Genomic DNA, 22624 nt, shown 5'->3' with positions numbered 1-22624 from the left:
TGTCAAACTGTTCGGTATGAGCAGGCCTATCATATGATATGTATTTTGTGTGGTTGTGCAAAAGGTTGTGTGATACACAACCCATTACACACTAAAAATACGTAAAATCGCCCCCTAGTGGCCGATTTCTTTCAAAATTCTTACAGACCTCTAGGACCGTGAGTCGAACATGCCCAGCGAGTTTCGTTTTGATCACTCATCGTTAACCTTGTTAAATGGCTGCTCAATTTTAATTGGCCAATGGCGGCCATGTTTTTTGAGATATGCCAATGTCCTTATAGTATGTTATGACAACTTGGTCAAAGACACTGCATGCCAAATTTCAAGCTGATCGGACTAATGGCTGTAAGGTTAGAGTAATTTTTATGTTTTTTTAACTTTATAGCGCCACTATGTGGCCAAAGTCTGCGGGTTTTGCAGTGTCATCTCAAATCGAGCTTATGCATGTGTGTGCCAAGTTTGGTGATGATATCTCATTTCGTTCAAAAGTTATAGCTCCAATTAGCATTTAGCTTCGATTAGCATTGAACATTGTTGTGTACTGTTTCGAGTGGGAATAAAAATGTCAACTTTTTTTTGATAATTATTGATATTCAGTGTCCAGAGAATATTTGAGAGGTGGTTTGGTTCAGATTGAGTGTAAAACCTAGGACTAGTTCGCAAAAGTAGGTTTCGGACAAATCGCGATGTAGCGGGAAAACGGTGCGTTGTAGAGCAAAAATTTCTGATATACACTTTTGTTCAGGTTAAGCCAAGGATTCAAAAAATGTAAAGTTTTTGAGTCTACGACAAACGGTGAACGAATAGCGGCCAAAAATGTCCAAAAAGTGTTTTTTTGGCGCCATAGCGCCACCTATGGTCTGATTTGGCTGATCTTTGGCCAGAATGTAGTGTACCGGGGTACTACCTTCTGGCCAAGTTTCAGCTCTCTCGGCCTTACGGTTTGGTCTGGGCAATAGTGACTTCGGCAGAATAATAATAATAATAATAATAATAATAATAATAAAAATCTTAACAAAAACAATAGGGTTTCAGCGCTTCGCGCTTGACCCCCTAATAATAATAAAAATCTTAACAAAAACAATAGGGTTTCAGCGCTTCGCGCTTGACCCCCTAATAAAATAATAAATAAAAAGACTGCCAGAAAAGATATTTGGCTGACAGGCTGTTAACATTGCACAAAAGCTGATAAATTGTGTAATTAAGGATGCTCTGGATGTGTCCAACAATCTATTAAAGAGAATGCATTAACTGTTTTGTTTTGCTTTCTTCATGTTAATATATAGAACACACTCATACTGTTGGAATGAGTTTGGTATATTTAGATAGCTAGTTTGATTCAAGGAAAAAAAGGTGTTATTTCTGTTTTAAGAGCTTGAAAAGTGTTTTTTTTTTTACATTGCTTTCATTATGACTTTGTCTTTTGTTCTGTCAGGCTGTGTTAAAGCTGTTTTGATTAAACGATTTGTTTATTGTCATAAGCCTGTATTGAAATGATATGTGAAGGTATAAAGCTCACACAATTGAAAAATATCACACAGGATACATTCGAATGCAGGAAAAAAGTAAACAACAAATCACAGATAAAATAATCAAGCATAGTTTTTTCAAGCTTGAAAAAAAAACTTTTATTTTTTAACCCATTTGTGGTTAATCTTGTAAATGTAGTTAATTTCATCAGTTTATATTTATGCATTATTTACTGTCAGTGTGTATGGTTTATTTTTTTATTATTTTTAATTAATTTAATTTAATTTAATTTAATTTAATTTAATTTAATTTAATTTAATTTAATTTATTTAATTTAATTTAATTTAATTTTTTCATTATTTCATTTTATTTTATTTTAATTTATTATTTTATTGTTTATTGTTAATTTAATTTGTTATATTTAATTTATTGTAATTTGTTTAAGATTTTATTTTTATTTAATTTGATTAAGTTTTATTTTTATCCTAGAGATGGGTTGCGGCTGGAAGGGCATCATCTGCATAAAAATGTGCTGGACAAGTTGGTGGTTCATTCCGCTGTGACGACCCCGGATTAATAAAAGGACTAAGCCAACAAGAAAATGAATTGAAAATGACAGAATTAAAAGTTTTATTTTAATTTAATTTAATTTAATTTAATTTAATTTAATTTTATTTTATTTTATTTTATTTTATTTTATTTTATTTTATTTTATTTTATTTTAATTTATTTTATTTTATTTTATTTTATATTTTTTATTACTAAACTAAAAAGTCCTCCTTTTTGGGTAGTGGTTTGTTGTGGCTTACTGCGGGAATGATGGTGATGCAAAGTGGCGTGAAGAGAAAGCCAATGGCTTGCCCCTCACATTCATGTATGGAGACATTTGCTTGTCACGGCCCTGGAGAAACATCTTCTCTGTGTTTGATGTGCACTGATATGTGCTGGCCGTCTCTTCCATCTGTGTCCTGTTCAAGACTCCACCACTGTACCGCATGCTAATCATAATAGACAGTTACAGCTCAAGCACAGATAAATCAGGGCACAGATTATTGCTGAAATATCTGTTGCATGAGCTGCCAGTTTGTCAATATCTGTAATCCCGGCTCAAGCACTTTATATGTGCATGTGTGTTTAAAATTATTGCCATAAATGCTACCGTTGCGTAGCAATGCATCTTCACAGTTTGAAACGGCAATTTTGGAAAACGTTAGTGGAGGCTAAACAGATTAGCCTGTGGCTTCCATAGCCTGCAGTTGATACAACTGTCTAGAGAATAAAACTGGAACCTGTGACAAGCCTCCTCAAGGCACAAAATACACACATACACACTCATTTCGGCCCCCACTAACATTCGTATGGGGAACTGGGGGTATTCAGATTGAATTAGAATTGATTACATGTTCTTTTTCCCCTGAGTTGTGCCACAAAAGGACTAGCGTTATGCATTAGAATCAATTCAAGAAACTAGGGTACATGCGATTTCCCTTCTGCCAAGTGTGTGTCAGTTGATGTGCTGGTTTCTTTAATGTCCCTGCGCTGCTAGCTGGAGATAGCAGTCATCTAGCTCTCCAGATTATGAATGCAGCAGAGTTTAATGCGCTCTCCTGAAAGAGATGCGACTGGATGGTGTATGGTGGAGGGTCACGTAGGAGCTGACTCCGGCTGTCTTTGACGATAAGACACAATGTATGAAGCGCAACAGTATCCCTGACTCATTCACAACAACAACAACAACATATATATATATATATATATATATATATATATATATATATATATATATATATATATATATATATATACACTGTTAGACATTTCAAAGGGTTTTTACAGTAACTTACTGGCAACACTGTTGCCAGTAAGTTACTGTATTTTAGATTTACAGTATACAACTGTAAATCCGTTTACAGTATGTTACCGTAGTGTCTGAAAATGGTTAACTACTGTAAAAACCTAAGTTAACAGTTAGCTACTGTAAACCTTTTAATTTTGTCCTAAATATTTTATAATATAATTTTATTAATATTAGTTTAATACTATAGACCTAAAAAAGACACAATTACAAAATATTAACAAAATAAACACTCTTTATTTAAAACATTGGAGATGCTTAAAACAAGCTTAAAAATGTGTAAAAACATTACATTTCAATCATTCAAAATATTTTATTTTAAGAAAAAAAAACATTGAAAATGACAAAGCACATTAACATACATGTACAAAACTAATTTAAGTGTCTGACCTGCATATTGTTGAGAAAAAAAAAACCAATTGTACTAAGTACTACTGACATTAAACCAGACACAATTACAAAATATTCCATTCTTTAAAACATTAATAATGCTTAAAGCATTTAAGGAAAATGTGTGAAAATTACATTAAGCAATAAAATCAACACATTAAAAATAAATAAATCACACAAAGCACTAGAACATACATGTACAATAAAAATTTAAACTTCTGAATTGCATATTGTTGGAAAAATAAATATTTGTAACTATTAGCCGACTCAGAAACAACCCAACTTTAAAATATTACTAATTCTGGTGTCAAATGCTCAACAATGTCTGAATTCACATGTTCAAATGCAATTCATCTTTATTTCTATTGCACTTTTACAATGTAGATCAATGATGTCAAAGCAGCTTAACATAGAAGTTCTTGTAAATTGAAGCTGCTTCAGTCCAGTTTTCAGAATTGAAGCAGTAAATGTCACTGCTGAAAGTCCAAACACTGAAGAGCAAATCCACCGATCCACCAATCGTAGCCAAGTGATCCAGTGGCGACAGTGGCATGGAACAAACTTCACCAACTGACGAAAGTGTAGAATAAAATCCCTTGAGAGATACCAGGCTCAGTTGGGCACGACCAGTTCTCCTCTAGCCAAACTTGTGCAAGGCCGCAGTCTAGGCACCAGAGGCTTGAAAGTTCACCAGTGGGTGGTCAGGCTGGCCCATTGGATCAATGCGGAAACTCATTGATCACGTGTCTTTTAGGATTCACTCCTCCATGACCACCACAGCATCTGGTCAGGATTTGGCCCAGTCCAGGATTATGAAGAACTCTGGATAAGGACAAACAGACTAACATAAGCATAGAAGAAGCTTGTTTAAAAAAAATAAATCATATACTGGTTAATTATTTTGAAGCATGGCAGCTAGGTTGGGGTAGTTTTCAGCTGGTACTGAGCAACTGGCTCCTGCTCATAACCTGCTCACTACCATGTTTAAAAGATAACTAACCAGAATGTCCTGTTTATTTTTTTCCCTAACAAGGTTTTACAAAAACATTGTAGCATTTGTGATGGGTTGATTCACTGCAGGACAGATTAGACTATTTGTTTTACAGTATGTATTCCTAATAAACTAAAACTGACTGAATACTGATAAAACTATTGAGAGTGTCTTACCTAATCCAAGTTCTCAGTTAGCTGGTGAAAGAAGGATAACTCACTGTTGTTCATGGTTGTCATTCTCTTCACTACTTCTCCTGCTATCTTCTGGCTCACTTTGGCTGTTGCTGTGCATTTTGTTTCATCCTCTGCAATTATTTATACAAAAAATTGTATTATTTTATTTATTACAAAATATTTAGGCAACATGAAATGGGGAAAAAGACATTTAATACATAGACAAATGCATGTATCCCAATACTAATTATTGTATTTTGAAATGTCTGACCCATGACAGACCTCAATCTGCTCAAAAATATTATAAACAAAGATGAAAAAAAAACCTACTAAATGGTTTAATAAAAAAGGGAAAAGATTTTTTTATTTAGCTAGCAACTAAACATGTGACACATTTTGTATTAAAAGTAACGTTAATATATTGAGAAACAAATAGATGTACAGTACTTACTGTTGTATGAGGTCCAGTTTGCATAGGCAGGCTCCCAGTATTCTATATTGAGACCATAAAAAAGCCAAAAATACAGATAAGAATACCATGCTACAATCCACAACCTCCACACAACTTTTTTTTATTTGTTTACCTTGGTTGCTTACTGGTCTTGCTTATTTTTTAAGCATAAGGCTGTGCTGATCAAGATGTTCCTCTGAAATGCTGTTTGTTTCTTCAGACAAAACCTGCTGCTGTGCCAGTGCCATATCTAAACAGAAAAAAATATAATGGTAACAATTATGTTAAACCAAATGTCAAGAGTTGTGATAAAAAAATAATTAGCAAACAATAAATAGCAAAAAGGTGGTTATTAGCATAATGCATAGAGGTAAAGTTGGTTTTATATTAGCAGATTCAGACTTCCCCCTTAATAATTTAATTTCATAAAAGTATTATTTGCAAACTCTAAATAGCGAAATCATTTTAGCAGCTAATGACTATCAAAGTACAACATGCTCACGGTCAAATAAACAGTGTTAATGTTGATTTCAAGTCATACTGGCATGCTAATTCTGATCGAATATTCAAAGTAACATGGTAAACAGTATAGAGTCTTCTAAATGAACGAATGTGCGAATATAAAACCAACTTTACCTCTATGCATATTGTAACGTTATAGATTTACGTTAACGTTCTTATAGGTTGCGTCGCGATGTTATTTTCTCAAGCTAACGTTATAAGTTACTCTAAACCAGAGAAAAATAAGTTCACAACATCTAATATATATAGTATAAATCAATATAAGTTAAACGTTGCACGTTAAAATGAGTTTGAGTCCAATTCAGTATAAACTTAGCTCAGTTTAGCTAACAGTTAACATTACAATTTTAAGATCGCTTCAGTCAATGTTGCCGAGCAAACAAATGCTAATAGAGGTGCTCAAATCAATGTCGAGTGTTGTCAGCACAGACAGACGCGCTTTTACCTGGATTATTTGTTGGTCTTTCATTCATATTCTTCTGGGGGAAAACACTCTCTGCCGGACCGTTGTCTCGTGCTAAGTGTCCTCCAAAACTGTCTGCATACCTCTGGTTCCCTCCTAAACCAAAACCCGCTGCAACACCGGTTCCTATGTATATAAATAAAAAGATATGACGAGAACAATGGCTAATAGTCATAAACAGTCTTATTTAAAGTAATAGTAGTGTTAATGTAATAAATTAAATAAAGGTAACATCTTAATAGATGATATATTTCTCAAATGGGCGAAATAACGCCAAGCCAGAGAAAATAATATTAGCCAACTTTATACTTTACTTTGTTCTATTCTCGTCCACAAAACATTCTGTAAAATGAAACACTGCCTCAGCTTACCAGAGTAAAGTTTGTTAAATCCAGTATGTTCTTCAGGCACACTAATAAATTGTCCTCCAGAATTGCTCCAGGGTCCTCAGGCAAAATGTGGTGCAGAGTAGTCGAATCGCCGCAAGGTGGCGTTGAAGCAGTTGTGGAAAATACAGTATAATACACGAATTTTTACAAATACAGTACATCGCTGTATATGTTGTTCGACGTCACACTAAATTCCCATAATGCAACGGTAAATACAGTTATTTACCGTAAAAAGAATTTGCAGTATTACACTGGGTGAAATACAGTAAATAACTGTGTAATTTACAGAAATGTCTAACAGTGTATATTGCCAGGTGCAATGTGAGATCTTGGAAAATGCTAATGTTAGCCTGATAGCAATGGAAGCCTAGATCCCATTCATTCATTTTCCTTTTGCTTAGTTGCTTTGTTCATCAAGGGTCGCCACATAAAAATGAACCGCCAACTTATCCTGTATATATTTTACACAGTGGATGCCCCTTCAGCTGCAACCTAAACACCCATACACTCTTACATGCACACACAAACATTTTCAAGTTCCAATTAGTTTTATTCAGTTCACCTATACCTTATGCCTTTGGACTGTGGGGGAGACCAGAACACCTGGAGGAAATTCATGCTAACATGGTGAGAACATGCAAACTCCACACTGAAATGCCAGCTTGCTCAGTCAGGACACAAACCAGCTACCTTCTTGCTGTGAGGCGAAAGTGCTAACTACTTAGCCACCGTGATGCCCTTAGCCTACATCCCTCACCAACCACAGTATTACTACAAAACACCACATAACATGCTCTAGAGAGAAAATGTTCTAGTGCAGTTAGTAATTACAATAACATACTTTAAAAAAGAAGTTAGGTTGTGGATGTTTGTCTGACATTCTCTGTCTGGACCGTGTCTGTGTTAATTGCATTATTCTTTCTGTGTACCCTGCTGAAAAATTCAGCTTAAACCAGCCTAGGCTGGTTGGCTGGTTTTAGCTGGTTGACCAGCCTGGTTTTAGAGGGTTTTAGGATAAAGCCGGTTTTGGCTGGACTCCGAGCTTGGCTTTAGAGGGTTTTTGGATAAAGCTGGTTTTGGCTGGACTCCCAGCTTGGCTAGGCTGGTCAAGCTGGTTTTAGCTGGTTATCTCCCAGCCTGATCAGCTAAGACCAGCTAAGATTTCCAGCTGGAAAGGGCTGGAAACCAGCCTAGAAGTGGCCAAAACCCCTCTAAAACCAGGCTTGTCAACCAGCTAAAACCAACCAACTAGCCTAGGCTGGTTTAAGCTGGATTTTTCAGCAGGGTAAAGAGGATCCACAGAGGTATGTTATTTCATATGTTGACAGGCAGTTAGATCGTAATGTTTAGAACAAACATTTTGATTGGACAAACTTTTCTTTGCCCAATACCTTCCACAAAATATTAAAACACATATACAGCAAATACATTTAGACCAACAATTTAATGATTGCCATCAGGATGTGAAGAGACTTTCAACCAGAATAACACAAATTACAAACAAGTGTTGGGGTAACGTGTAATAAGTAACAAGTAATAATATTACTTTTCCAAAGTAAAGAGAAATATAATGCATCACTTTTAAAAATAAGTAATATTATTTGAGTTACTTTAAAAAAAAAATGTAACAAATTACTTTTTACCTTTTTTAAAAAAAACATATTGCGGAATAAAATTACCTTAGTGAGGTTGAGTCACACAATCAATGAGAGAGTGTGCGCTGCGAGGGAACAGACAGTCGACTTGTACTCATCATCATCAGGTCTCCTTTTTCTCAGCAGATGAGTCAGTGTACTGTTCTGGTAACAGCATAATAAAGGATATTGGTTTATTCCGAGTCAGAGGGGGTTCCCGGTATGTTAGTACTGAAGATGCAAACCTGTTTTATGACAACTTTGTTCAATTTAATGAACTGGTTTCACTGATTTACTTAGAAGATCCGTTTAAAACAAACGATTAATTTGAGAATTGCCTATTAACACTAAAGACAGTCAAAAACAATGGCAGACAGGGGACTTACATTTTTACAATGGATTTTCGTTATTTTAAACTCATAGTCATAGTCAAATCATTCAAAGTGCTCCGGTTTCCCGATAATCCAAAGCCGTGATACAGTGAATTGTTCATAGTATATGAGGCTAAATTGGTCATAGTATATGACTGTGAATGAGTGTGTATGGATATTTCCCAGAGATGGGTTGCAGCTGGAAGGGCATCCAGTGCGTAAAACGTGTGTTTCATTCCACTGTTCATCCCTGGAGTAATAAAGGGACTAAGCCGAAAAGGAAATGAATGAATGAAGTGAACACTTGTTAAGGCCACATGAAGAAATGTATTCAATGTATAAAGCTAAAAAATTTATTTTAATTTTGGGAATTTTTTCTTTTTATCATCTTACTGTTAATTTTGTTATTAAACATTTTAAATAACACAAAACATTCAAAAGTAGCAAATGCATTCAGAAATGTTTCAAAATATTTTGTTTAAGGAAATTGAAAGTGTAGGTTATACAGGTGGCTGTTAAATGCCGAGCTTCTCAATAAAAAAGGTAAAAAAAAAAAACACCTGCGAGTTCTGATAGAGATCAAACCTCAGCCAGGTAAGGTAAAGTAACTTAAAAGTATTATAACGCATTACTTTCCATAAAAAAAGTATCCAAGTAACGCAATTAGTTACTTTTTTGAGGGAGTAACCCAGTATTTTAATGCACTACTTTCAAAAGTAACTTTTCCCAACACTGGTCAAGGCAATCACCTACTGCACCTTTATTAAAGAAGCACAGAGATTTTAGATTCTTAAGTCCACACAATATGTATTCATTGTGATCCAAACTGTTTTAATGAACTCCGTAATGTAAACCGTTTTTTTTTTTTTTTTCCAGCACTGATTATAATTAAAGGCTTTTTTGAGCAGCATATAAGAATATTAGTATGATTTCCAAAGGATCATGTGACACTGGCAACTGGTGTAATGATGCAGATAATTCAGCTTTACCATCACAGAAAAAAAAAAAAAAAAAAAAACTTTTTAAAATATGTTAAAGTGCCTCAATTATGCAGTTTTAGACATTTCCCGTTTTGTTTTGGAGGTCTCCTGTAATGGGTTTACGTGCATCCAAGGTCAAAAACACTTTCATTTTCTAATGATATACATTAAAAATCTACAATTCTGAAAGAGCTTCAAAACGATTCATTTGACTTTGTTAAAGATTCATTCATTGCAAACAACTGCTGTGTAAAATCATCGAAAGCTGTTACTAAGACTGTGACTTTTCAACGTCACAACTTTTCTAATTCTAAGTTTGAATTGTGTAACTTCAGTTTTTGTTTTCAGTAGTCAGATTCACTAAATACTGTACAATCAAGAATTGAGAGATAAGAGCTGAAAACGTATGACTCATTTTCTCCAAGTTAACATCTTGTCATAGTTTGTTCTACTTTTTTCACATTTCTGCTTTACATTAAGTTTGTCAATAACACTGCTTGAAGGCAGGCCTCCAAGGTTAGCAAAACAAAGCATAACTGTGTATACAGCATGGAAAGAGACTAAAGGCCATCTTTTTAAGTGTACTGTATGCCAATGATGGAAAGTCTTCACTATGCTGAATAAACTTTTATTTCTATTGTGAAAAATAAGCTTAAAATCCAGAGATATATACTCACACTAGCTAAATAAATACCTGTGTGATTAAAAAGCCACAATTAAATGTATTATTTCATTAACCAAGAGTCATGTCTTGTAAAATCTCTCAGCAATGTGAAAAATAAAGTGTTTGTCTAAAGTTTTTAGTTTTTTTCACCCAAATATGTCAATATTTTAAATCAAGAACATGTCTTCAGATTAGCGGTCTCCAAAATTAAACCAAGAATACAGTAGATATGTGTTAAAAACATTAACCCACTGGTCTCATTAAATGAGGTTAATATTAAATGAATAAATGACTATACCGGCAGCTAGCTCTCTGCAACTCTCACATGGTCGCCCACTGAAGCTAAGCAGGGCTGCGCCCGGTCAGTACCTGGATGGGAGACCACTTGGGAAAGCTAGGTTGCTGCCGGAAGTGGTGTTAGTGAGGCCAGCAGGGGGCGCCCAACCTGCGGTCTGTGTGGGTCCTAATGCCCCAGTATAGTGACGGGGACTCTATACTGCTCAGTGAGTGCCGTCGTTCGGATGAGACGTTAAACCGAGGTCCCGACTCTCTGTGGTCGTTAAAAATCCCAGGATGTCCTTCGAAAAAGAGTAGGGGTTTAACCCCGGCATCCTGGCCAAATCTGCCCACTGGCCTCTGTCCATCATGGCCTCCTAACCCTCCCCATATCATGATTGGCATATCATCACTCTGTCTCCTCTCCACCAATCAGCTGGTGTGTGGTATGCGGTCTGGCGCAAAATGGCAAAATGGCAATGCTGCACACTGGTGGTGGATGAGGAGATTCCCCCCCCATTGTGTAAAGCGCTTTGAGTGCCCAGAAAAGCGCTATATAAATGTAACGAATTATTATTATTATTATTATTATTATTATTATTATTATATAAATTATAGCCTATGATTGTTAAACTGTTGGACTTTTTTGTGTTGTCAATATGTTTATGTTTATATAGGCCTATTGTGTGTGCAACATTTGCATATTTATAACCATTTTTGAGGATTGTGGGGGTCGCTAATCACTGGCATTGTTATTTTAGGGTCACGGGCTGAAAAGTTTGGGAACCCCCGTTCTAGACGATTAATAATATGTTTTTTGTTTTCAGAAAAATCTGAACTATGAGTTTGTTTGTTTTTTCTGAAAAAAAAAACAGCTAAATAATCAACCATTGGGGTTATTTCAAACTGAAAACAAAACTATTTTTTTCTTATACTTACTTTAGATTATTTTACCTTAGAGTGCATACATACTTACTTATTTTGGATTATTATTTTATTAACTTAAATGGAAAACAAAATAATATTTTACTTGGCTATAAAATCATTTAAATTAATTTTAATTTAATATATACACACACACACACACACACACACACACACACACACACACACACACACACACACACACACACACACACACACACACACACACACATATATATATAATACAATTAAATGGGAATTATACACTAACCGGCCACTTTATTAGGTACACCTGTCCAACTGCTTGCAAAATTCTAATTAGCCAATCACATGGCAGCAACACAGTGCATTTAGGCATGTAAACATGGTCAAGAGGATCTGCTATTCAAACGAGTATCAGAATAGAGAAGAAAGGTGATTTAAGTGATTTTGAATGTGGCATGGTTGTTGGTTCCAGACAAGCTGGTAGGAGTATTTCAGAAACTGCTAATCTACTGGGATTTTCATATACAACCATCTTTAGGATGTACAAAAATGGTCTGAAAAGAGAAAATATCCAGTGACCGACAGTTGTGTGGTCGCAAATGCTTTGTTGATGCCAGAGGTCAGAGGAGAATGGCCAGACTGTTTCCAGCTGATGGAAAGGCAACATTAACTCAAAAAAAAAAACACTCCTTATAAACGAGGTATATAAAAGAGTATCTCTGAATGCACAACACGTCAAACCTTGAGGCAGATGGGCTACAGTAGCAGAAGACCACACCAGGTAGCACTCTTATCAGCTAAGAATAGAAAACTAAGGCTAAAAGTTGCACAGGCTCACCAAAATTGGACAATAAAAGATTGAAACAACGTTGCCTGGTCTGATGAGTCTCGATTTCTGGGTGATAGTGCTGCTTATTACACATTCCCAAAAAAAACTGCATTGTACATTTATCATTTGAAGATTAAAAATAAATAAATCTGCTTAACGTTTGCCTGTATGCTATTTATACAAGTTCTGTGTCATAACAGCATGCAAATCGCGGCTCAGATCTGGTTTATCAGACTCCCTAATAAAGATGTTTTATCAGATGAGATTTTATTAATGGCATGCTGAACTAACGAGAAAATCAGTTGCTAATTCAGCTGTGGAGGCACTGAGGTTGACTGCAGTTTGAGTGGGATTTAGATGAGTGTAATGGCCAATTAAATGTTGCTATAAATGTGTGACTGTCTCCCCACACAGGATTGATCCGTCTGCGCTCCAGCCCTTCTCCCAGACTACAGGGATTAAAGTACATGCTGAACGTCACCGCAACAGATGACAACGCCTCCGGTGGGCCGCAGTCACTTTCAGCCGTGGCCCAGGTCATTGTCGGAGTTGACGATGTGAACAACAACAAACCTGTGTTCGAAAAGGTACTGTGTTTGTTACTAATTAGTCTCCTGTAAACACATCAATGGAATGTGTCTGTGCTTTTTTTTTTTTTTTTTTTTTACATAAACTGACATCTTCACCTTTAACTATCTTTCATTAGCTCTGTTCAAAAACATCTGTGAGTTACAGTATTCAGTATATTGTTCACTATAACTTTATAATCACTACACACTATAAATTATTTATTAGGCATCAGCAAATAGTTAATTTATAATTTGTTAAGCATTAAGTATGCATTATAAGACATTAGTAAGCAGTTTATTAAGTAAATAGAGCTACAAAAGCTGTATTCTTAACATATAAACACATTTGTAATGTGCAAAATATGTTCATACGTTGGTATTGATGTTTTTAACTACTAGATCAAGTTGTGCATTATTTACAAAATATTTACATTTAGGAGTAGTTGGTAAATGATTAAAATTAACATTTATAAATGTTATTATTCAGGCATATAGTAATGGTTGGTTGGTTGTGGTTGTTATCTATTGTTTTACATATAACTAATTAAATCAAATCTAAATGTATATATGAAGAGTTTGGTTGCAAAACGCGATAAACGCCATTTTTTGACATTTGGATTTTATTATTGGAAATCACTGTTCAAATGTACCTTAACCTATGTGTGAATTTCTGCCATTATTAACATTTAAGAATGCACATTTTAGGCCTACTACACAATGTTTTGTTTTTTATGTTATTTATTTTTTTTTTTTCAAAAAACGTGAAATCCGCCAGACCAATTTCTTTACAAAGTGTGATATAACAGTTATAGAACGTTCAGGATGCTGCGCAAGCTCAGCATCCCCTGGGAAGAGAGTTGACACCGGTGATGTGCTCCGAGTTTGCTTATTGATTTAGCGATAGAAGATAAAGCGTTCAACTTCACAAAAATGTATAAAAACGCTACAAAATTGGACCAGAAAAAATACTTCTGCGTCTGTCAATAATACGCAAATGCAGCAGGAAACGAGTCTCTGCTGATGTCAAGAGGAAGGCGCTCCTCCCCATCACAATATACCTGTCTGGATGGCGACATTTCTAAGTGTCCTTTTTAAGTTTATTTTTAAATAATTTCATACATGTAGCTGAGTAGCTTATCTGAAAATTTATTTATGCAGTTGCACCTATTATTTATAGCCTAAAACCTCACGTTAATTCAATTATTTTAATGGAACATGAAGGGCTCAGGTTGTTATAAATATTATTATTATTATTATTATTATTATTATTATTATTATTATTATTACAGTGAAATAATTCATTAAATATGACAGAGCGAGGTCAGCTTGTGTCGCAAACTCTGTAACACCACGGCTCCGCCTGCTCTGAACATACAGGTTTGTTTTTCATTAGTGGTGTGAAGGAGCCGCATCCACTCTTTCTGTAACACGCTACAAGTCATATATCTAACTAACTTAATCTTGCTTATCAAACAAAACATTGATCCACTAGCTTTTCTTAATGGTATTACTGTAGTAGAATATAGCCTAAGGTGGATATAGCGTTTTGCATGTTATGTTTTGTTGTGTACATTCTGGCCTAATATAATTCAGATTTTTCTTATTATTAATCAGTCTTTGTATATATTATTCCCTATATTTATGATGTATAGTTTAAAACCAATTTAAGATGTTTGACAATGTTAAAATTAATATGTTGCATTTTGGTGTGGTTTTTGGCTTATTTATAAATCATTTATAGACATAAAAGTAAATAAAGAATATTCTGGATTTGAAAATATTGTGTTCCTGGCCTTCACTGAGCTTAAGTAATAGTTTAATTTACAAAAATTGTGAATGAACTTGACTGTTGATGTCTTAAATAATAATGTCAAATAACCAACATTTTTCAAAGTGGATATATCTCATTTTGCAACAAAACTGTTCATATGTTTTCAGTATTTTTTTTTTTAATTTACAATAAACATCATATAATTTAAAATAGGGTATGCGGTATGACATCTCCAAAACAAGCTAGAACAGTGACATCTATGAACACAAACATTGTTTATATATATATATATATATATATATATATATATATATATATATATATATATATATATATATATATATATATATATATATATATATATATTAGGTATTATTGTGTTTCTATTATAGTTGTCAATGCATTTATATTGTAGGTTTAGATGCTGTCAGCATGTCAGTATTGTAAATTTTAGAGTGTCCACAAGTAGGAATGTTTAAGAACTACACCACACAAATACAAGATCACAATGATCACAGTAATTCATTTCAATTCAGTATCAATAACAACCACTTTTACAGCATGTTAGTATATTTGTAAGTTAATGCATTAATTAACACTTTGAGGTAAGTTTTCACACATGAATAAATGCGACTCGTTTGATACTTTATTTAGATACTATTGAATGACTAGTATGCTATAAAGTGTTATGAAGTGTTACCATCATGTTCAATTCTGCTTCGATAAAACAGCACGCCTAAGGAGGCAGAATAATTGGCTTTCTTTTGAACAACCTTTGCATGTGAAGCTCGCCTATGACACCTTTCAGTGCTGTTTCTCTAGCTTTGCAGGTTTTGGAACAGAACATCGGTCTTCACTTATTCCCCTGCATGTTCACTCTATATATTTGGTGTCTGTTTACATTTCTCTCCAATTCATCGGCTCTCTTTTTTGCTCTCATGAGATATTATTAGCAGGGCAACCTGGGCTGCTGCTTGATCAGCTGAAGACTGTTTTAATTAAGTGTTTGAAATATGTGCTGAATCATTATGGCTCTACTTGCTTTCTGAAGTCTCCAGCAAATATGGTTGGAGTGCAACACTGGAGACATTTAGAGGGTCTTAATCTCCCCAGGCTATACAGCGAGGTGAGGAGATGCTTGGCCGTGGGCCGATGTTTAGTACTTAAAAACTTCTCTTCAGGTCTGTGGAGCATTTTGTTTGAGTTTCCCTTGGCAGGGTGTGAAGTAAATTAGCATCAGCTTAGAAGCAAGACATCGCTTTAGTTTTTGAGCCAACGCGAGGAAGTCAAAGCAGCATTTTTTTTGCTCTGTGGAAAGACCTCCAATTTCTCCAAACCACAAAAAAAAATTAATCATTTATGCCTCTGCTCAGCAAAAACAGATATTTCTGTTTTTTTTAATGCTTTTTATTTACTTTGTTTGTGTGTGTGTGTGTGTGTGTATGTGTGTGTGTGTGTGTGTGTGTGTGTGTGTGTGTGTGTACTACTGGTTTTGGTGATTTACAGGGACAGTTTGTTATGACGAGATGGGTATATTCCAGCTGTACTTCATTACAGTGGTTTATGAGGACATGCCTGAGAAACTGAAGTAGAAGATGATGTCAAAACATTTATTGACTCATTTAGGCAGAAGTTAAAAACTGCAAGTGTTGGATGTTCATATCTTCTGAATTGTTTTTTTTTGTACTGCTTTTGAGCATAGTAGATTATAGCTTTCCTGAAGACTAACACATTGCTAGTAACATATAAAAAATGTATTTAAAATTCAGTGGAACTTGAGAGTGAATCTCCAGTAAAAGAACTGGCTAATTTAAATTATACATTCAGAGTGAGTTTCCAGTAGCAACTCACTGATTCAAAAAATACATTCAGAGTAAGTCCCCAGCATAGACTGTAAAGAAATATAGATAGTCGTAGTATCCATGACATTACCCATATGTTTCTGAAGAGCATAAATGAAGTTAGAAGTGGGTGTGGCCATTTTGTTTGCACGTCATCACGCCAACCGGGGTAACCGAAAAAGGACAAAGAGGCATGAGCAGAACTACTGATGCCTGCTAGCATTTCGCTTAGATGGGCTTTTCTTTGGGAGAAACGTGTAATACTTCATTACCTTCATTTATGTTCTTACCCCATGTGCTTGGCTCAATACTATATAAATAAAGTGTTTAGTCTTTTAAAAAACATTGTTCTTTAAACATGGAGGGGGGGGGGTGGAACTGATTACAAACAAATTACTTTCAAATATATATATATATATATATATATATATATATATATATATATATATAGTCTGTGTCAGTAAATGCTAGGCTACTTATGAAATCCAGGCATAACACTGTATGACATTGTTTCAGATGACTTAGGCCACAGCTAATCAATCTGTCAGATTCTGTAGTACATTACAGGTCTAAAGAAAATTCTAAATGATACATTATCTTTAATAAAATTTATATATATATATATATATATATATATGGGCCCTATGGGCCCTATCATACACCCGGCACAATGCGGCCCAAGGCACGACATAATTGATGTTTTCTTGTTTTAGCTTGGTGCAAGAATATAGGCATTCTGGTCTAAAAAAAAAACAAAAAAGGCATGTTGAGGCGCATTGCTGCTGCGTTGCTATTTTGAGAAACTATGATAGATTGTTAAATAGACCAGAATGAAGCCGGTCTAAAGTCCATTGCACAGCGCGTTATTTGTGCGCCTCGCTTACACATTGCTTAATACAGACAGGATTTACAGCAATACGCAAATATATTTACATATGAAAAATAATTAAAATATTAAGGATATAAAATATAATTTAATATTATATATATTATATATATATTAGTGCTGTCAATCGATAAAAAAATAAGTAATTCATTGCACCTTTTTAAAAAAAATAATCACGATTAATCGCGATTAATCACATTTAAAATACTGAAACTTGTAATTTTGGCAATTCAAATGTAAAATTAATGTAAACGCAAGACAAAAACTATTTAAATTTAAAGTATAATTGTTTATTAGAATTTTTGTTTAACTTGTAACACAGATTTCTTCATGTAAACAACATACCCACAATAAAACATCAAGATCCTGGCTTGACAGCCATTTTTATTACTGAAATTAAAACACAGGCATGTTAATGATATTTAAATTTCAAAATCAATGCCAATAAAAAAATCATTGATTTCCATGTTGGATTCTAAATAGACTGCAAAAAAATGCCAAAATACAAGTATTACAAATATGGAAATTGGAAAATTATAATAATAAACTATTGAATACAAACAGTTGCACTCATTGTAAAGTTTTTTTGCTGTGAGTTGAGAACATTAATTATAAAGTAGAAACAATTTTGCTTAATCCTCCTTTACATTCATCCTCAACGGGCCTGACACAGACACATACACAGACAGACAAACACACAACACGCTGGAGCGACTCTCGTAAGATTCAACACGCATGATTGCGTTCATTAAATTTGCTTAAACTAAGCGTTCTAAAGTATTACTGTATTTCACAAGGATTCTGACACAACAGTGCGAAGCATACACTTTCGTTGCGTTTAATGAGGAAACACGCTAAACTTGGAGGGCTCATGCTGAAAGACAGAGTAATGCCCTGTCTTTGACAGCATGCAACTTCACCTGAGACTTTCTGAGTACATATACATAAGACACCAATATTCAGATTTTAATATGATTAAGATAATGCTCTTATTAAAATTCTACCGTGTAGCCTAAGCAGTGATTTTTTACCTTAAAGGAACACAGTCACGAAATGCAGAGGCTTTTCAGTTTATTCATAACACTTTGCTTTTATATTATGTCATTATTATCAGCAGTATAATTTATTATTTGCATATTTATATTTGTTTTATTAAAAACAATTCATTCCCAAGCTGTAGATGCTCTGTTTAACTGTTTTCTTGCTTGTGAAACTTTCAGTTTTTCCACTTACAAAGTCTGTCATGTAAATAGCAAATGCGCTATGGGGCAACGCAGCTGAATCCTAAAGGGAATGGGAGATGAGACTCTGATTGGTTTATTCTCAAAACACACTTATAGCAAATTAAGAAAATAAGGTCAACCCTTTTAGACCATGTGCCACAATGCAAAGCGGATTTTTCATTCATTCATTCATTTTCTTGTCGGCTTAGTTCCTTTATTAATCCGGGGTCGCCACAGCGGAATGAACCAGCAACTTATCCAGCAAGTTTTTACGCAGCGGATGCCCTTCCAGCCGCAACCCATCTCTGTAAACAAAGTGGATTTTTCCATCCTTAAAATAGCAAAAGTGGATTCCGACATGCCCTTATTGCTTTTGCGCCCTGCACTTTGTACTTTACTCATGGATTGCCAAAATAGAGCCCAAAAAGTTTAGGCAACTCAAACCATTTGAGGAAAACTAATTGCAACAAGCCATTTGAGATAAAAAAGGAATCTATATGAGTACTGTACTTACTCCATTTAAGATAAAGTAATGAGGTATTTAATTAACTCATTACCTTCAACAATGATTTCACAACGCTTTACAAATGAGTAGAATTAACTCAATAAGTCAATTTTGAGTTAACTACATTCATTTAATTTGATAAAGTTGAATGTTGGGTTTTACAGAGTAAGAAAAAAAAAAAACATGATTCAAATAACATATTCAGAGTGATTCTCCAGTAAACAACTCACTGATTCAGATGATCACTTCAGAGTGAGTCTTCAGTAAAAAAATAGATAAATAAATAAAAAGCTCAATGATTCAAATTATACATTTAGACTGAGTCTTCAGTAAAACACTTGCTTATTGAAATAATCGGTACAAAGTGAGTCTTTAGTTAACAACACCTTGATTTAAATGAACTGTTCAGAGTGAGACTCTAGTAAAGAATGCCCTAATTCAAATCATTTGTTAAGAGTGAGGCTCCATTAAACAACTTTTTTACAAAACAACATTTTATTAAGAGATTTTTTACTTTTCCTAAAGTTTCTGATTTGTGTACTTCCTCCATTACTGGTTCAGGACAGTTGTGAACATCAGTTACTGTAGATTTCCACTAAGAAGTTTTCTTATTTGTAGGCCTACAGCCTCTGTGTTTTATTGCCAGGTCTCTGGAAGTCTGCTAGATGGATTCACTAGGGCTACGCCGCTTGAAGTTTACACTTCTGACCTTATGGGATTTCAAGTTTTTACCTTGGTGATTGAAAAACCTGGAGTTTGGGCCATGTTTTAGCTTGCAGCAGGATGAAAGAGACCATCACAGAGAAGACCGGCTCCCTTGTTATTAATTAGGTGTCAGAAGTGACCATCAAAGGAGAAGCCAGTGCACCGTATAGGGAATTGTTGCCATGTGTTTTAAACGGATTTATTTACTATATTTGTTTTCCCAGAATCTCATCTAACATCTTAAGCTGAGCAAACTAATGATGAAGCGAAGGCAGTGCTTGCTTTATTTTTGCGATTTTGCACACTCATACACACGTGTGAGGATGAAGAAGGTGTGTGGGTGGTGGAGCATGGCTGAATTATCTAGGCTTATTCCAGACGTCTCCGCAGATTCAGCGGGATGGAATTGATTCAAGGGCGCTTCAATTATAAAACAGAGATGAATCTCAACAGAACCAAAGAGATACGGATTAATACGCCTACTCTTTCATTCTTCGTACCATCAATGTGCATCCAGACCACAACATTTATTTGGTTTCTTATTCATCTTGCTTTCTTCTCTCAAACATTCCATTTCTGTTACTTTGCGTAGCTTGTCCTTAACAGCACTTCACTTTCTAAGCTTTCAGTGCTTTACTTGTTTACAGTATCCATTCCTTGGCCCCATTTCTGTCAATAGAACACATGCATTATGCCATAATGTAAAACTAGTCTAATCAGTGAAATTATGTTCATTAATATAACCATGAGAGGAGTTTTGAAAAATACTTATAGTTTTGTAGTGCGTCATGGTGTCAAGGTTCGGTTATCACTGTTTTTAAATCATTCATTCATTCATTCATTCATTCATTCATTCATTCATTCATTCATTCAATCATTCATTCATTCATTCATTCATTCATTCATTCATTCATTCAAAACCCTGTTAGTTTGTTCATTCATTTGTTTGTATGTTTGTTCGTTTGTTCATTTGTTCATTCATTTGTTCAGTTGTTCATTCATTTGTTCGTTCATTCATTCATTCAGAACATCACTCATTCATTCAAAACACTTTGTTCATTCATGAATTTATTAAAAACATTGTTCATTCATTCATTCATGCCAAACACTGTTCGTTCATTCATTAAAAACACTACTCATTCATTCATTCATTCAAAACATTGTTCATTTATTAAACAAACACTGTACATTAATTTATTAAAAAAGGTGTTCATTCATTCATTTAAAACACATTTTATTCATTATTTCAAAACAGTGTTCATTCAATTATTTAAACACTGCTCATTCATTCATTCAAAACACTACTCATTCATTCAAAACACTGTTCATCCATTTAAAAATCACTGTTAATTCATTCATTAAAAAAATCACTGTTCCTTCATTCAATAAAAAACGCTGTTCATTCATTAATTCAAACACATTTCATTCATTAAAGCAAAACACTGTTCGTTCATTTATTAAAACACTGCTCATTCATTCATTCAAAACACTGTTCGTTCATTCGATAAAACACTGTTCATTCATGAAAACACTGCTCATTCATTCATTTAAAACTCTGTTCATTAATGCAATCAAAACACTGTTCGTTCAATCAATAAAATACTATTAATTAATTTAATCATTCATTCATTTTCAAAGCACTGTTCATTCATTCATTCATTCAAAACTGCTCATTCATTCATTCAAACACGGTTCATTCATTCATTCTTTCATTCATTCATTAAAACACTGTTCATCAATTAATTCAAACACGGTTCATTCATTCATTCATTCATTCATTCATTCTTTCATTCAAAACACTATTCAATCATTAAAACACTGTTCATTTATTCATTAAAAACACTTTTTGTTTATTCATTAGTTTATAACACTTTTCGTTTGTTCATTCATTCGTTCTTTAAAAACACTGTTCATTCATTCATTTATCTGCACTTTAAAAGATGGGCTAGTACGCCCAAAAGGTAATACAGTAGTTCAAATGCCGGAAGGAATGATTCATAACTCACAAAGATTGTAGGATAAAAGCAGATGCATTTAATTCAAAACACTTAGACCCTCCAATTCCTCCTGGGAGACAGACTTTGCACTGTACTGCAGAAACGTCGTTCAAGCAACTATCTGTAATTCATTAATAAAAACAAGCTGCAAACATTTTCTTTTTATATTCAAAACTTATTTATGTATTTATTAGAATTTCTTTTTTTTACTTTTGTGAAAGTGAGTTTTTTTGTGTGTGTTCTCTCTTTATTTGTACACTGTGCTAGAGTCCTATTTTTAGAGTTGAGTGTAATGCGTAATTTAATTACAGCTACTAAAGTCAGTGTAATTGTATTAATTACCTTGCAATTTAGTTTTTAGAAGAAAAAATGCTTTTTTTCCCAAAACAGTGTTTTTCACTTCAACATCAGTTAATAAGCATGCAAATTTAAATAGCTGAACAAAAAGCATTCTGGGACAATACTCATTTAAGTGAAGTGAAGGTATCTTTCGAATAGAAGCGAGTAGCTGCTCATGGGGCCGTTCATATATTGCGTCTTTTGTGCACGCAACTTCGTTATTTCCAATGGAGGCATTCAGCGTTTGGATGTATATTAGAAGTGCATATTGCATGCAGTTGCATTTTCCAGGTGCACTTAGTTAAAACCATGAGTCACATGACAAGAACTGATCTTTATACTTTATGAGAGCTTCAAGAGCTTCATTGTTTGTATGGAATATACACATTTTGGTAGACTAATTACTTCAGACAAAGTA

General features: G+C 34.2%; 1 protein-coding gene and 1 long non-coding RNA gene across 3 annotated transcripts in view; one reads left to right on the top strand and one right to left on the bottom strand.

The window, feature by feature from the left end:
• The window catches only part of si:ch211-186j3.6, a 453204-nt gene that overhangs the window by 232881 nt on the left and 197699 nt on the right, over window positions 1-22624 (top strand). Inside the window, exon 8 of the mRNA XM_087261712.1 lies at window positions 12785-12957. Within this exon, the coding sequence (XP_087117838.1) occupies window positions 12785-12957 (173 nt within the window). The remainder of the gene's footprint in view (window positions 1-12784; window positions 12958-22624) is intronic.
• On the bottom strand, window positions 3543-6822 carry LOC147843174 (uncharacterized). 2 transcript variants are annotated; one of them, XR_015496150.1, is made up of 6 exons: window positions 6690-6822; window positions 6301-6444; window positions 5467-5583; window positions 5334-5375; window positions 4927-5013; window positions 3543-4537 (listed from the first exon to the last, which is right to left on the bottom strand). It is a non-coding gene; the product is annotated as an uncharacterized LOC147843174 (long non-coding RNA). The 2 variants fall into 2 exon arrangements; XR_015496151.1 differs by lacking the exon at window positions 6690-6822 and having other exon boundaries at window positions 4883-5013; window positions 6301-6381.

The sequence above is a fragment of the Danio rerio genome, chromosome 7, assembly GCF_052040795.2.
Source record: "Danio rerio strain M-AB ecotype USA chromosome 7, GRCz13ab, whole genome shotgun sequence".
In the NCBI taxonomy this organism is placed as follows: domain Eukaryota; kingdom Metazoa; phylum Chordata; class Actinopteri; order Cypriniformes; family Danionidae; genus Danio; species Danio rerio.
The sequence above is the reverse complement of the archived record's forward strand: the minus strand, read 5'-3'. Positions and strand labels throughout refer to the sequence as shown.